We start from the raw sequence: 16005 nt of genomic DNA on the forward strand, positions 1-16005 counted from the left end.
GGCTCCCGGGTGGCGGCGGAAGCGGCGGGGAAGGCGAGGCGGGAGGGCGGCGTTAAAGCCGCGGCGGGGCCGGGCCGTGCCGGGCCGTACCGGGCCGGGCTGATGGAGCCGGGCGGCGAGAGCGGCTGCTGGTTCCTGTACTACGCGTACGGCAGCAACCTGCTGCGGGAGCGGCTGCTGCTGCGCAACCCCTCGGCCGCGCTCTGCGCCCTGGCGCGCCTGCAGGTGCGTGAGGGGGCGGCTGGCGGGGCCGCGGGGGGGCTGAGGGAGCCCGACATTCCTGTAGGGAGCCCGACATTCCTGCAGGGAGCCCCAGGGCTCCCGAGGAGCCGCACGTCCCCGCGGCTGCCTGCGGTCCGGAGCTGTAGCCCGTCCGTCCCTCCCACGGGGGTGGCCCCAGCACGGATCAGGCGGGGGGTCCTCGTCAAGATGATGGTGCCGGGTTGTGTACCGTGACAGGACAAGGAGCGATGGACGTAAACTAAAACGGAAGTTTCACCTCAGCGTGAGGAGTGACTTCTTTATGTCGAGAGAGGCAGAGCACTGAACAGGCTGCCCAGGGAGGTTCTGGGGTCTCCCTCTCTGGAGATATTCCAAACCCTCCTGGGCGCGTTCCTGTGTCACCTGCTCGAGGTGACCCTGCCTTGGCGGGAGGGCTTGGACAGATGATCTCGGGAGGTCCCTTCCAACCCTGGCTATCCTCTGCTTCTTGACCCAGGGCCTGCTGCAGAAGGAGTGTTTGTGGTAGTCCCAAACATTCGGGGGTTATCTGACAGGACTTAACCTTCCTGGCTGCCAGCCATGACCCATGGCCCCTTTGTAAAGCACTCCGGACTTTGAAATATAAAGCAGCAGGAAACAGTTCTTTACTGTGAGGGTGGTGAGACATTGGAGCAGGTTGCCCAGAGAAGATGTGGATGCCCCATCCCAGGTAATGTTCAGTGCCAGGCTGGATGGGGCTTTGAGCAAACCAGTCTAGGGGGAGATGTCCCTGGTACAGGCGAGGAGCTCTGCCTGCACTGTGTGATGGGAGATGGGAGCTTTCACCAACTCTGCACACCTGCAGCTGACACCTTCATACACCCTACAGGGCAGTTCTCTCCCTGCCAGGTTTATTAAATACCATTGTATCAGCTTGGCGTTAGTGTAGGCTTGGAAACACCAGCTTGTGATCATTAAAGCTGTTGATGTACAGATCTGTGCAACTAGAAGGATGCTTGGAAGAGCAGAGCATCAATTGACACCACTTGAAGATGACTTGAAGGTCCTCTTGGAGTAACTGGCTGGAAATTATCTATGTTAGAGTGTATGAAGAAGTTCAGAAAGCTTGTCAATAATAAACTCCCCATAGTCAGATACTTGGTGTCTCTTGGGACTATCAACCTGGCAGCTGAGGCCTGCTCCTGTGAAGTGTGAGGAACTTACAGCTACCCCTCCACTGAACATGCTGAGATCCCCTCCTGCTGAACCTTGCAGGATCAGACCCTGAAGGCAGGGAGAAACACACACACTAGCAGTGTGTGCTTATCTTGGAATAAAAGCAGGCTTCTTCAGGTCGATTTCCAGGTTAGTCAGTAAGCACCTCTTGCCCCACTGCAGGCTGGCTGCCTTCTCTAGCTGGCCTGTGACCCATTGCTATATTCCCTGCTGACACCACATGGCTTCACTCCTTTGCTTCTAGCTGGAAAATCACTGATGCTGGGGAGTGAGGGACTGCAAGAAGGTTGGAGCTGATTTCCTATTAATTGCTTTGTGATAGTGCCACTTGGGCTTAAAAAAAAAGGAGAAACAGCCTGTAAACAGAGTACTTTGGATCTTAAACTAAAGTAAAAACTTCAGTTAAACTTTAGCTAAACTTCCCTCTAATTTTACTTTTCAAAGCTTTGTTAATCTTCAGCCAAAAGCTGTTAAGAATGGGATGTGTAACAAGCACAGAAAGGGTATTACACTGGTATTTAGAAGGACCAAAGACCAATTTCTTGACCCAAAAAAGTATCTATCTACTGTGTTTTTTCCCTCTTCCCAGCAGTGCCTGATGTAGCTGCACACATGGTGTAACTTGTAACTTAAGAGTTTCCTGCTCTCAGAACCAGAGTGAACTGTGCTGTTTCTGTGGGATCTCTGTTGCTGTTTTTGGGTGGTGCCTGATCATTTTATGCAGCTCCTTGCAGCTATTCAGTGCAGGTCCAAGAAAATATAACTGGAGGAATAAAGTAAAAATTGGAGGGGTTTTTCCCCCCCTTTTCTTTTTTTTTTTTTTTTTTAGTGAGACTGTAGTGAGAGTAGTTGATTCTATCCAGGATTTCCTTGGGGCTGCCCTGCAGTTACTTGTCCTCATCTGTAGCTTCAGTCTGTGACTCAAGTGGACTTTTGTGCAAGTAACTTGGTGCATCTAAGTAAACCATTTTCTAGTGAAATTGGTGAAATAAGGGACATTTTATGGGGCAGGAAGATGACTCTGTTGATGGAGTAAACTGTGGCTTTGCCAGGCTGCTGTCACTTATGCACACACACAAATTGATAGGTGCTCTGTGTGTATGCCTCCAAGTGCCTTTTTTTTTTTTTTTTTGCAACCTTTTTCCTATAGCTATTAGGACACATTACAAGAGAGTGATGTGTCTCAGAGGGAATATTAATGTGTACATGTGTATGTTTCAAAACAAAATCATAGGTTCAACAGGGTGGTTGTAAGAAATACACAAAGCTGTGGGGCTGCATAGGTTTGGGGTTTATTTTTGTTGTTGTTAAGCAGGTAGTCTTCCTTAAAGCTTGGTTTGGATTGTGGGGGTGGGACTGTTTCCCTTCTGTACTGTTAGGGAAGGGTCCACAAATTGATTAATAAGTAGGAGAGGATACTGAGTGTATTGAATCAGGTGAGAAATTACATTGATACCATTCAATAACCCATTCTTCTCTTTTTCATATATACTGATATTGCATGTAAGAAAAAGTGATATTTGTTTCCTAAAATAATGTTTCTACTTACAAAAACCCGAATAAGCTCACTTATTGAGACATATGCCTTGACTTAAAAATACCCAAGAATCTTCCAGATCAGTGATGAGATGGCATAAAACATTGTAAAATACACGGGATTGTGTTTTGTAATTGGGCAATCTTATTAGTGCATGAGAACAGGACCCAAAGCTTACCATTTTGTAGACTTCTTTACCTTTACTATTTTCCTGGATCATGCATAGTAGCATTTAAGTCTTGTCACATAAACCTGCAAAGGATTTGGCACCAGGTAGGTGGCACCTGTCTGTTCTTCCTCCTGTGTCTCAAGCCAACAGCCCTAACTTCCAGGGGAAACTGATTCTCTGCTTTGCTCTGATTTGCAGGATTTTAAGCTCGAGTTTGGCCATCATCAAGGCAGGACAAGTTCTGTCTGGCATGGAGCTACAGCTACTATTGCTCAGAGCCCCGGAGATGAAGTGTGGGGAATAGTGTGGAAAATGAACACTTGCAATCTGAGTTCGCTGGATAAGTAGGTGACTTAACTTTTGCTGTCTTCTACTGCTTTAGAGAGTGATTGAAAATTAGTTAATTTTTGGTAAAGAGCTGTGTGGTAACTGTGCGTTGTAATCAAGAAGATGCTTTCGATTTTAATATGTGAATTCTATTTCACAGAATGTGTATTGACTTTTGACACTTCTGCGATTAAAAAGGCTTTGTTTTCAAGCTAAAGCTACTTTTAGGGGTATTTTAACAATCTGTGGACCTTGATTTGAGGTCAACAGGTCATGCTTCTTTTATTTTTTTAACTGTCTTCCCAATTTTCTGTTTCTTTTAAGATTCTAAAATCTGTATTTGTCCTATGGTGTTTTTCCCATTACTTTAGGGAGAATTTCCTTTGAGACTGACACCAATGTCTGTCTGTTTACATCTGTAGACTCCACTTGTAGCAGTAAAGGAAGGGATAAGGACAAGACTGCAGAAGAGAGATCTTTAATTCAGGCATAGGGACCTTTTGAGGAAGTTATCTGACATCTCTTCTCTACCAAGGATGTAAACTTTTGTGAGCTTGAGGAACATCCCAGCAGAGAGCTGGGGTGTTATAGTTTCCCCCTTTGAATGGGATAGCCTGCCTACACCTTTACAATGGATGGTGTAGAATGTTCTAGCTGTGCCTGGTCATTCAGAGACCTTCAAGAAGCCCTGAGCAAGTTGCTTCCAGGCTGAAGTCTAAAAGACCACCTGGTTAAACAAAGCAAGGAATAGCATGACTTCTTGCAGGGTCTAAGACAGGGCATAGAATCTCATCTCCAGAAGTTTGCCTGCTGCCACGTGCTTGGTGCAGCTTTTGAGATGTGCCTGCACAGCATGGTGCTTCTGGTACACATGGATTGTTTGTGCAGAGCAGTTCATCACTGACAATTCCAGCAGAAATCTGGGCTAATGAAAACAAGGGAGCAGAGCATAATAAACCCAATGAAAGCACTACCTCAATACTGTTCTCCTGCCTCTGGTACTGCTGCAATTCCAGTGTGTAAATATGTCCTTAAAATCCTGGCAGTGAAACTTGGTTCCAATGTGCTTTTTGTTGCCTATGGTAAAGCTGAAATACAAGGGAAACTGTTGCCCAAGTTCTGCTAGCACCTTATGGTAATGGCCACTCTTGAGCACTCTTGTCCTGACTGGGAGTGTTAGCCTCAAGCAAGAGGGCATGGGCATCCAGTTGGCATGCTTGTGCTTGGGGACAGCTTCACATGTCCCCTCTTCATTATCTCCTGAGTTCCTCTGCTCTTGCTTACAGTAGCACTTAAACATCCTGACCCTTCTGCTGACCTTTACTTAAAACTCCTGATTGGCCATGCTTTCCTGAAGCATAAACTTCCTAAGTATGATGACCCTGTCTGACAGCATCTGCTTTTGTATTTCCCCTCCATGGGGACAGTATTTTGTACTCTGACTTCCATAAGTGTTTGCACACTGTTTACACTTGACATAGTGTAGGATTGCAGACCCCTGGTATTTGTTTGGCAGGGGATAAATTTTAATGCTTGCTAAGGTGCTAGAGACTTGAGTGCTGTAACACCACCAAAATCTGCAGCATGGACACCACCAGCACCACAGATTACTTTTTCCCACTTGCCTCATTGATGCCATGGAGGAGAACTAGAAATGGGATGTGTTCTTGGCTTTTATAATCATAGTCAACACTGCTCTTCTAAGAATTGCTCCTAACCCACTCAAATGAGCTTGCAGGTGCTCCTGCTGAAGGTCTTGGGATGCTTTGCCTCTGTGCAAGCTGATATATTTGTAGGTTCTCCACCAAGTTATTTCCTAAAATTACCATGTATCCAAAAAGAAAATGCCCCACCTTTTTTTTTATTTTTACCCCTCTTAATCTGGTTAAAGTAGTCTGTGCTTTGTTATTCAGAAGCAGAGGAGGGAATGTGTAATTGAGGCTGCATGTAACTAGTTAAAACACTAACAAAACAATTTAATATATAGAAAACAAATATGGGAGGGAACCTTTTACCTAGATGGCAGAACTCTTTGGCTTCAAATTAATTTTCTTTGCTGTCTCAGCCACTCCTATGAGGTTTTTTGTCCTCTGTACTTCACAAATCTGTAAGTTACAGACTAAATAATGACTTTGCCTCATAGAGTCTAGCAATGGATGTTACTAAACAGTTTTCTTGCTCTCACACAACCACTTGACCTATTTTTAGTCTGCTGGCCTTGAATCTGCAGTTAACTTCCAGTCTGTACTTGCACTTAACCTAGTTACTTGCCTAGCATGGCCCACATTCTGTACATTAAATAACTTGAAATGGTAGCAAGTCTTTGGGAAAAAGATGAGTTGTCAAATTTATATTGGACAAGCAGGGCTAAAAACCATGTTATGACTTGTAGCTAAAGTACATCTGAAGTTAATTGTGCTATACAGTCTCTTGTATTGCTTAAGTTTCTCGTCTACTTCTTGTAATTTTTATTGGTGGCTAAATGCCAGTGGTTGAGGACAATAAGTAGGCTTGGTTTTGAGTCTTTGTTTTTTGAAGCATAATTTTGCTAATAAAAAAAAAAAACACCAAATACTTTTTTGTCCCGACCTAGCTCATTACTGCTCTGTATGTCTTGTGCAAGTTAAAAGGTGTCTTGGATTATTCATTGGGAAGTGCATTGCACAAGTTGTGCAAGTTTCCCCTTATTAAAAGGTAACACAATGGACAAGATAAAACTTTGCAATTGTTTCTTTATTTAAGTGGCAGCTAAGGAACATGTGTCTGGCTCATTAATTCTAATAATCTTGCTTGTGTTTCTCTTTCTGACTACCTGTCTTCCACAGTAATTAGTTTAGGAATATTCTCTTTCTGACTTCGCAGGTTAATCACAAGTCATCATTTCTTACAGAGCTGAAATTATAAAAGTGAATGCTGTTTCTGTAAAAACATGTTTTCTTATATGGAACAAGTTTGCACAAAAAGCACTGAAGTATGTTTTGCTTCATTTGTTTTTCTTTAAGTATATTAAAGCATTGACCAGTGTCCTGCCTTGAATTCTGTTGTAATAAATCCATATGTTTATTGCATGGTTGGTTTGAAGTGGATTGGATAATTGACATGAAAGGAATATATGTGTTTTACAGGCAAGAGGGAGTTGAGGATGGCATTTATGTCCCAATAGAAGTCAATGTCCACACGCAAGCAGGAAAGGTACTGACCTGTCGAAGCTACCAGATGAAGGACTATGTCTCTGGTCCCCCTTCTCCACAGTATAAAAAGGTAGGTGTTGCAGCACTTTCATTTTGGAAGAGTGTACAGAAGTTTATAATGCAGTACTTCTGTGCTGTTTAATAAGTACTTTGATTACAGTGCATGGAAGGCATGACTACTGTAAAGGTATAGCAGTCCTTGTGCAATGTACTGCTGGAATGATGCTCACAGGACATTGCTAGCTCTTACAGACCTATTAAATCAGCTTGGGGTTTTTGATGTAGTTATACCTTACAGGAATCCCCTACTTAACTTGGGAATTAGCTGTGATTGGCACAAGGTTTTCTGGAGGATGTTGCTCACATATATGCAGCAATTCTCTGTTTGAAAAATTAATGTACTCCACTGAAAGGACAGAGGGAATGTTCTGTGGGGAAAATGCAGCACCTGGCTTGTAGTTTCCAGGAGGTGGATTATCCTTTCTATCTTGGGAAGTACTTGCTATCACTGCAGGATGCAGCTGTCACCTTTTACCAGACACATCACCAGTATATCACAGGGCTGCAGCAGCATTGCAGAGCACTGCAGGGTTCCCCCTTGATGGCTGGTGAGGCACAAGTGTTGCAACACTGTTCTGCAACACTGACTCTGCACAGACACATGATCCAGTCACGCAGCAGGCCTGACCTGCTTAGCCTGTGAGATCTGGGCAGGCCCAGCTGGGCTGGTGTGGCTGTGTGTGATGTGTACAGACTCACTGCAGCTCGCTTTTCCTACCTGAAGTGCAGAAACCAGGAGTGAGCCTGTTAAATCCCAAGTGTGCTGCCTTCTCCAGACTGAGGAACTCACTCCTCTGAGCTGACTTCCAGGAGCACAGCTAAGGCCAGCTGCTGTGGGACTGCTGAGGAGAGGGCTTGCTTAGAAAGCAGGCTTTGCTCTTCCACAAACCTCTTCCCTGCCAACCCACCTCGTGGCAAGGCAGCTCTTTAGGGCTTTTCCGGGAGCTAATACATAGTCTGCTGCTGTGTGTCAGCTCTCATTAGTATGCTGAAAGTGCAGACCTCCACTATTGGCAACTTTATCATTCTCTCCTGCTCCTGTCAGAAGCAGTTGTTATTTCTGTTCTTCTCCTGTGCCCCCAGCTTTTTCTTTTTTTTTTTTTTTTTTTTTAAGTTAACCAGGCAGAAGAGCTAAAAACTTAAAAGATGACTGCATTAGCACACAGTGATTGAGCTACATCCATCTACTGTTATGTACTTTTTGTGGCAGAATTCATTCTTTCTATATACCTCATCCTTGAAATGCATGCCATTAAATGCATGAAAGCATATTTAGAATATTCATTTCTATATGCAACCTTGCTGGTGTCTCCTTCAAGCTGTGTTCCTACAACTTCCCCTTCTCCTCTCACTGTCAATCTTTCCTCTGCACCAATACTTCAGTTTATTTTATGCATGGAAGGAAAGCTGCAGTAACAAACTAAGGAATCTGTGCTTTTTCACTGAGTTAAGTCTCTGTTTCTCCTATTCCTGTACCCTGTCTAGGTACTCACTGTTGTCCTTTGGACAGCTTAGTTTTAAAAATAACCACTTTTTAAATTCTCAGCCAACTTTAGTGTCACACCTGAGTGAGAAGCAGCATATATTATTGAAGTTATCATCCTGTCTGGAAGAAAGAACTGAATAACTGAATAACAGCTTAATTAGAGAGGCTTGTGCGCTTCAGTAACACATCAGAATCTCAGGGGTAGTTAAAAGCTTTTTCAGAGTAATTTTGTTCATGCTGTTCTGATCTCCCAGAAGCTTTTGGCTAACCTTTGGTACAAATAACTCTATTTGAGATAAATTCTCTGGGTAACTTAAATGGTTCCTCCTGCTCAAGTGATTGTTTGGAGGAGTCTGTCCTTTTTATTACTGAAGGCTTTTTTTTTTCTATTTTAATTATAGGTTATCTGCATGGGTGCGAAACAGAATGGCTTGCCCACTGATTATCAGGAGAAATTAGAAGCTATTGAAACTAATAACTATGCAGGACCGGTGCCAATCATGGAAGAGATTGAAGCTGCTGTTAAAGCAGAGAAAATAAATTCTGCATAGAATGCCTCTGCATTTGCTTGGACTTTCACCTTGATCTAGATACTTCTCCTCACTGTGCTGATCAGCAGTTTCTTTATTTATCAAGAAAAGATGAGTTTGCTGTGCATCTGCAGTAAACCATTAGACATAACTTGCAATTTGAAGACACACTGACATTGGTAACTTCTTTTTGTATGTATAGCTTGACTACATGCTGAAGTACATGCTGCAGATTTAGAAATTATCTTTCTGTAGTTGTCATGCAGTGCTGCATGTAAATTTGTGCTTCATGACCAGTTTGCTGACCTTTTTAGAAGAAAAAGGCCATCTTCATGAGTTTTGGCACTTGTTGCCTTCTGAGGAATAAGGGCTGCAGGATCAGGTCATGTGTTTGTAAGAGTTATACGTGTACATGGCTACATTTGTTAGATGTAAAGTAAACTCAAACCTCTAAGGCTAAACCTTTCTCTCTGCTACTTCTCTTAATGGTTTCAAACCCATCCTATCTGATGCTATAGAGTTCCTGTTCCTGTTTTGTAGTTAATTAATTTTTTAAACTCCTTCCATGTTTTATAGTGTAAGTCCAAAAGGCAGCCTGAGCCTGAAGACAATATTCAGCAAAGCATCTCATTCAAACCATCGTAGTTTCCTTCCTTTCAATGTCTAGTGAAAGTCACAGATGAACTGGTTAGCTATAACCAAGGCATTTTTGAAAAAATTAATTTTAGTGTGATATTTCCAAGGGGTTTTTTTCATTACCTTTTTGACTGGCTTGTTTGCCTATCTAGGCCTTGGTCCAGTGAAATCAGAAAGCCTCCTTTGAGTCCTAGCACATTTATTCTGTGGGGGTTTTTGTCTCTTAAACCCTAAATGAACAGACTTGGCCTCTTGTTGATTTTTTTTCTGTTGTTGTTGTTGTTTTTCTCCCCACAGTTTGACAATCCAATGCATAACTGGAAGCTTTTGTAACATATAGAGTATTTATTTTCATGGTACTGTGCAACCCCTGCAATTTGTCTATGGGGGCTGAGGAGAAATTGACAACATGGAAGATGTCAAATCACTGAGATTTGGCTTATCTTCTCTACAGTGTATTTTTTTCTCTTGATGTACAGAGAGGTGTAAGATATAATTGATGTCACTGTGTGACTGCTTAGATAAATGATAAAATAACAGACTGCCCATGTCTTCTCTGTATAAAATCTTTTCTATAAACTTCTGCCAGGTATATGTAGCTGCTGTCCTGATGTAATATGCCTCTTTCCAGAGTTGGGCACGGTGACTGCTGTAAAACATGGTACTTTCCATATTAGCACTGTCTAGTTTGAGTAAATAAAATTGTGATTACCCAACCTCTGACACGCCTGTTCAGTCTGCACCCCTCAAGAATAACACAGAACCACAGATTGTTAAGGTTGGAAGGGACCTCTGGAGACATCCAGTCCAGCACCCTGTCAAGGCAGGGTCACCTCGAGCAGATGCTACAGGAACACGTCCAGGTGGGTTTGGAATGTCTCTGGAGAGGGAGACTCCAGAACCTCCCTGTGCAGAGTGCGTTGCTGATGTAAATAAAATCTGGTGATGTGGGAATGCAGCTGAAGCCTTTTTTAATGGATATACGTACAGTCAGTAGGGAGCGCAAAACTATGCATGAAGCACTCTGGAGTGTCCTTGCACGGGGGGAGCTCGACCGAGGGAAATGGTCGCTGCCGGGGGACCCAGGCACCTCTCGGGGCAGGAGGGATGGCTGCGGAGGGCAATGCGATGCTGGTGAGGGGGGAGCCTCGGGCCATTCCTGCGCGGGGAGGAGCCGCTTCCCGCCGGGGAGGAGAGTCCGTGTGTGGGGCGGGAGGGGGTGAGGGAAGCGCCCGTGGGCTCCTCCCCGGCCTCCGTCCCTCCGCCGCCGCGGTGAGTGCCGGGGAAGGGCCGGGGCGCAGGCGGGCCGGTGGGGGAGGGCTGCCGGGTCCCGCTGTCGGCTTTCTGTGAAGCAAAGTTTCTGTGGTACGGCTGAAAGCCTTGCAAGGTGGGAGGGAAAGGGCTGCGCCGCTCCTGAACTGGAAACTTCGGGGCTCCGTGGTGTTGCCTCAGGAGGGTCCGTCCCGCCCGGCGGCCGGCGCTGCCTGACGGGGAGCGGGGAGCGGGGACGGGCGGCAGCGCCCGCAGCTCCGCGGCGTGGGGACAGCGCCTCGTTACAAACACGGCGGCGCTGCCCGCCGTAAATGGTGCTCCACATGCGGGCGGGGATGTGGCGCTCCTGAGGGCTGTTGAGGAAGGGCGGCGAGGTCCCATCGCTTCCGATGCATCGCTGCCGTCCCGCCCTGGCGGCCGTGGCGGGGTGCAGTGAGCCTTTTGCTGCCCCGAGAGCCGCAGCGCAGATCCCAATGCAGGCATCTCACGGACTCACGGGCCACTCGCTTAGGCCCCGGTGCATTGCCCGCCTCACCAGAAAGAAGCTGGAAGAGAAGGAGGCGGGAGCGGCTCGCAGGGCAGGATGGTGCCCGTGGCCTGGCCGTGATTCCATCAGTTCCGTGATTCCATCAGCTGCAGCTTTCCGTGTAGGATTCACTGCTGGTTGAATGTGAAAATAGTAAATGATAATAGAAGAGTTCCATGTTTATAGATCACAGTAAATTTCCCCCTCCTCCTCTGTGTCTTAACAAAAAAAAAAATTCCCCAAGATTTCTCTGGTTGGAGAAAGATTCTTTGCTTTCTAGTAGTGGCTCATTATTTATTGATCTTTTCCCAACGGGAAGGAGTTACAAGGAAGCCTCATAAAGTCTTCCTGACAGGGGCTTCTTAATGCATCCAAACACTATATATAAAGTTATATTTCTATACAGAGGATTCTGTTAAGATATGTAGGAACAAAACCTGTGAGGGATGGGAATATTTCTGTCAAAGCCTGTGCCTTTTAAAGAAAAGCTTGTCATTTTACCAGATGGAGGCAGAAATAATTTCTTCTGTGTTCTTTTATATCTGTTGCTCTTCAAATAACTGGGGATGCTTACAAAAGCTTATGATACAGTCAAAAGAGACTGAGAGAAGGGAGGGAGGAAAAACCACTGAAAGATGCTGATTTCTGGGACCCCAGAGCGATGCAAGAGCACGAGTTGTAATGGATTTACCGGAACATGATGTTAACATACGGCTCCCTGGGCATTTATTGACATGTGTAGCATCACTGATGATAGTTAGACATTGTGAAGTGGGGCGTGATGAGTATGCTTTAATTCACACAAACAGAATAATTTAAGATCTGCCCGGAGACTCTGTACAAGCTCTACCAATGCACCATTTTTGCTATAATAATAAAGGGCTATTTTTTAGTACCTTTGGGAATACATCGCATTGCTTCTCATCAAACACGCAGACTTTTTGTGTAGCACACGTGCCCATTTGCCTCTGATCTCTGTATGTTTTTTACTGTTCTTGAACTAAGTAAAATAGCTGAAGTTCTTTTAAATGTGAGAGCTGCTGTGTGGAAATAGGTGTTTTATTCACTTATTATAGTAAATGACTGCTGTTGCATGCATGACATAAGATGTGGAAAATCAATCCCTTTTCTGTCTCTCCCAATGATAGCAAAAAGTTGAATTTATGCTGGCCTGACAGAGTCCAGATTATCAGGCATACCAAAATTTCCAGTTCTCTTGCTGTAATGACTCTGTAGTGAGTAACTGGCACTGTAAAATAGCTTTTCTCAGGAAACAAATCTGACTTGGAGACACAAAAGGCATAGGGCTCCATTTCATGTGAAATGGGGCATTGTTTTCATACAGCCACCTCTTGCAGAGTGATTATGTTTTGAATGCTATGGACAGAAGGCTGTGCTAGTGGGGACTCCCCTAGCCCTGGGCTGGCACCCAGGTTTGTGTACTTCACTGTTGTCCTGCCACAACTGGCTACCAGGTGCTGTGTCAATCCTGAAGATACTCCAGCTGCTGGCTGCAGGTAATTAGGTAGTGGCAGAGGACTTTTTTTCACGGGCAATTTAGAGGAACGCTTCTTGTCAGGATAGGAGGACTGCAGAAGAAGTAGAATTGACTGAGTTTTCAGCTCTTCAGAAATATTCTAGATTGGTCTCAAATTAGTTGCTTTAACAGTTGTTAACTAATTTGCTCCTCGTATTGTCTACTGCATCATTCTACGCAGTCTCCTTTGGAGCAGCCTGCTCAATAAGGACTCAATTCTCTAGCTGACCCAGAAGGAGAAATGTTTTTTAGCTGTTCTGTAAGATCCTTCAGCCCCTTTATCTACAGCATTTACCTTTGACAAGACCTTGTTGCAAAAAACCAGCACACTCTGTGATGCCAGGGGTCTTGCAGCACTGGAAGTGGAACAGGCGTCTCAGTTTTGTTAGAAGAAAGAGCTGGGAGATCTTAGTAAAAAGAGGATGTGAGGAGGGCAGGGCCAGGGAAAGTAGAAATGAATATATGCTTGCACAATGCTGAGAGCAGAGGGAACTCAGAGGAGACACGAGATAAAGTGCCAGTGCCTTCACTGCAGCTTATTGACATGGATTGTACAAAACCTTGCTGAAAGTACTGATGCTTTTACTGTACCTCTTACTATGACAAATTTCATTTCCCTGTTTCATTTCCCTCCTTATTCCTGGCCTGATCCCCATCTTGCTTCCTCTTTTTATTCTCAGTGGCACAGGTTTTTGATGGCATTGATTGCCACACTTGCTGTTGCTTCTCATATCGCTTCGGTCCCCATCAGCATTTCATTTGGCCAAGACCCTGTCTTCCCTTTCTTGGCTTTTACAGCTAGCTGGTGGGGAGGTATTCTGCTCTTGGGTTCTTTTTAATTCCTTGTAGTCTGTTTCCTGCCTTTTTCACCTGATGGACTTTGCTGCCCTCAAAATGGCTAACTGCATTTCCTCTCCAACATCATTGGCAGCCTCTTCAGTAAGTAATTGGGTTTTTTAAATTTTTCTTCTTAGGAACCAGAAGTACATTCAGTTCCCAGATAGGAAGCTTTTCCCCATGAGTCTTTCTCCTGTTGTCTCCCCATTCTAGACTCCTGCTTCATTCAGGTGTCATCTGTCTTATCAGTCTCCATTCCTCCTTTGGTGCTCTGCTGTTTCAGCTACTCTGTCAAGCTTGCACGTCTTTCCCTTTTTCTTGCTCATTTCTGCAAATAGATGTGTTCACAAGCTGTTGCTGTTAGAACAGGCGATCTGTTTTGTCCATAACTTTGTAAGAGCCTTAAGGTGTCTCTCAGAAAAATGATTTTACTCACTTTTTCCCTTTCAGAAATGGAAGGCAGTACCCTGAGGTGTCTCACATTAATGTGTATCTCAGTCTTTTCTAACAGCATCCCCATGACTGATGCAACTGCAGTCACACAAATTACACTGGAATTGAATCCAGCATCTGGAGGGCCCAAGATAAGGCAAGGAACACTGTATGCACTCTAGTAAGGAAGTGCTTTCAATGCCTGTTTATAAGCTGCATAAGCATTTACCTTTAAACATACCAGATGTGTAACCTAGCTTTGTGAAACTGACAGATCCTTCTACAAGAGAGTTAGCAACCTTGTGTTCCCTCACTGAAAAAATCATATTGAAGCACTGTGGAAGCTGGGACTCTGCAGAAAGACAGATGATGGGCTTGCAGATAAGCTGGAGACCTCATGTTGTTACACACTGGCCTCATATTTTAAAAACACTGCCAAAAGAACACCAACAGCACAAAGAAAGCCCTAGTGAAACAGAATTACATATGTCAAGTTTCTTCATACAGCTGTTACACTTTGCTATGAATACATGTAGCAGGAAGTCTTTCTGTTCAGCACCATTTAGTGTTCTGCTCTTCATCTGGTGTGGATTTTCTTAGTCTGTGAATTGTGGAAATTGCCATTTTTTTCTGACTTAAAACGACTGATGAAAAGTACTAAGTACTCCAGTACTGGATGGTGTGGGGTTTTGCAGTAAATTTAGTATTTTCATTGAAGATACCACTGAGTACATCATCATGCACAGAATTCATATTGCCAGTCCTGCCAATACCTGCTTGGCATTTTTGTTCTTTCTCCTTTTAGCCTCACTTTATATATCTTTCTGCTTGGTTTCTTGTTTCTCCATTCTCCTGCAGATCACCCTGTGTGAAAGGGAACCTGCTCTGTCCTGCAGCATTTGTATGCACACCCCTTCCAATAGCAGCCATGGTTTGTACTGAAATGGATGTAGCCAGATGCAGGGCAGACATCTTTGAGACCTTCTGGTCATTCCATATTTTTCGTGTTCTGTCCTGCTGCTGTATTTCTTCTTTCCTTTCTTGTGCTTTTTGTAGATGGAACTGAAATAGTGAAAAAAATACTTCAATTTGCTTTGTACACTTGACATCATGTTGGTTCGTTCTTATGGTTTTATGAATATTTGTCTCAGTTCTTCTTACAAATTAGGAAGAAAGAAAATGCATTAGAACAACATGGTCCTGGAATAGCCAAAGCAAGCAAGGAATGTTGGGTGGATGCAGTATCTTGAAAGAGCAGGGTTAATATTTTAATTGCATGTTTTAAGATGATGCCATCTCTTTAACTAAAGCCTACAGATATTTAAGGCTAAATTATGTTTTCAACATGCTCAGTCTCCATTTGCAGAATGAGCTTTCTTGAACAAAGAGATGTGCCAGTGTGGCTTCTGGAAAGCTGAGTGACTCAGAAATCAGCCACTTCCTCGGGTGGGTCATCTGAATGGGGTAATGAAAGCTTGATTTGTCTGAGTAGATGCAGTCACTTACTGGTGTGGTAAGAAATTCAGATTGCTTGGTTACATTCCGTTTGTTGGAAACAGTTTTGCCATTTTGGGAGTTGGCTGTGACCCAGAACAGTTGTGCTGGGGATTTGCCAGGTCTCAGCCCTCGGAGAGCCAACTCTTAATGCAGTTATCTGTGTTCATGCAGGTCAGACCCCCTAAGCTGGGACCTGTTGGGAAATCTGAGGGGCTAAGCTGGTTTGCCCTGCTGGTTTGAGTGTAGATAGTATCACTAAAATGCAGTGGCATAAACTGTGTCTTTCTCCAGCATCAAGCAGGGGAAGCTTTACTGATGCATACAGCAGCTTCTGATGTAGAAAACCCATAGAAGTGAGATTGTTCCAGTAGCAGGTCATTTAGAATTATCTGTGAACTGGCAAGGCTCAGATATATCTTGACTGGGGAGCGCTGAGGAGCATTTGAGAAAGTTTGCCATCATTGCAAATGTCTTGGGAAACTGAGAATTTTGTAGCAGCAGTGTTGGCACATTTACAGAATTTTTGAAGGG

General features: G+C 44.3%; 1 protein-coding gene across 1 annotated transcript; it reads left to right on the forward strand.

Annotated features, from left to right (window-relative positions):
• Window positions 1-10047, forward strand: GGCT (gamma-glutamylcyclotransferase). The gene is made up of 4 exons (XM_058814470.1): window positions 1-225; window positions 3342-3487; window positions 6596-6731; window positions 8609-10047. The coding sequence occupies exons 1-4, from the start codon at window positions 103-105 to the stop codon at window positions 8756-8758; spliced, it is 555 nt and encodes a 184-aa protein (XP_058670453.1). The 5' UTR covers window positions 1-102; the 3' UTR covers window positions 8759-10047.
• Window positions 10048-16005: the final 5958 nt, after the last annotated feature.

The sequence above is a fragment of the Ammospiza caudacuta genome, chromosome 1, assembly GCF_027887145.1.
Source record: "Ammospiza caudacuta isolate bAmmCau1 chromosome 1, bAmmCau1.pri, whole genome shotgun sequence".
NCBI lineage: Eukaryota > Metazoa > Chordata > Aves > Passeriformes > Passerellidae > Ammospiza > Ammospiza caudacuta.

Excerpts from the sequence above, each read along its gene's own strand:
- GGCT (XM_058814470.1), top strand. The coding sequence starts at position 103 with ATGGAGCCGGGCGGCGAGAGCGGCTGCTGGTTCCTGTACTACGCGTAC. Across the intron at positions 226-3,341 it reads GCGCCCTGGCGCGCCTGCAG|GATTTTAAGCTCGAGTTTGG; the intron begins GTGCGTGAGGGG and ends TCTGATTTGCAG. Across the intron at positions 6,732-8,608 it reads CTTCTCCACAGTATAAAAAG|GTTATCTGCATGGGTGCGAA; the intron begins GTAGGTGTTGCA and ends TTTTAATTATAG.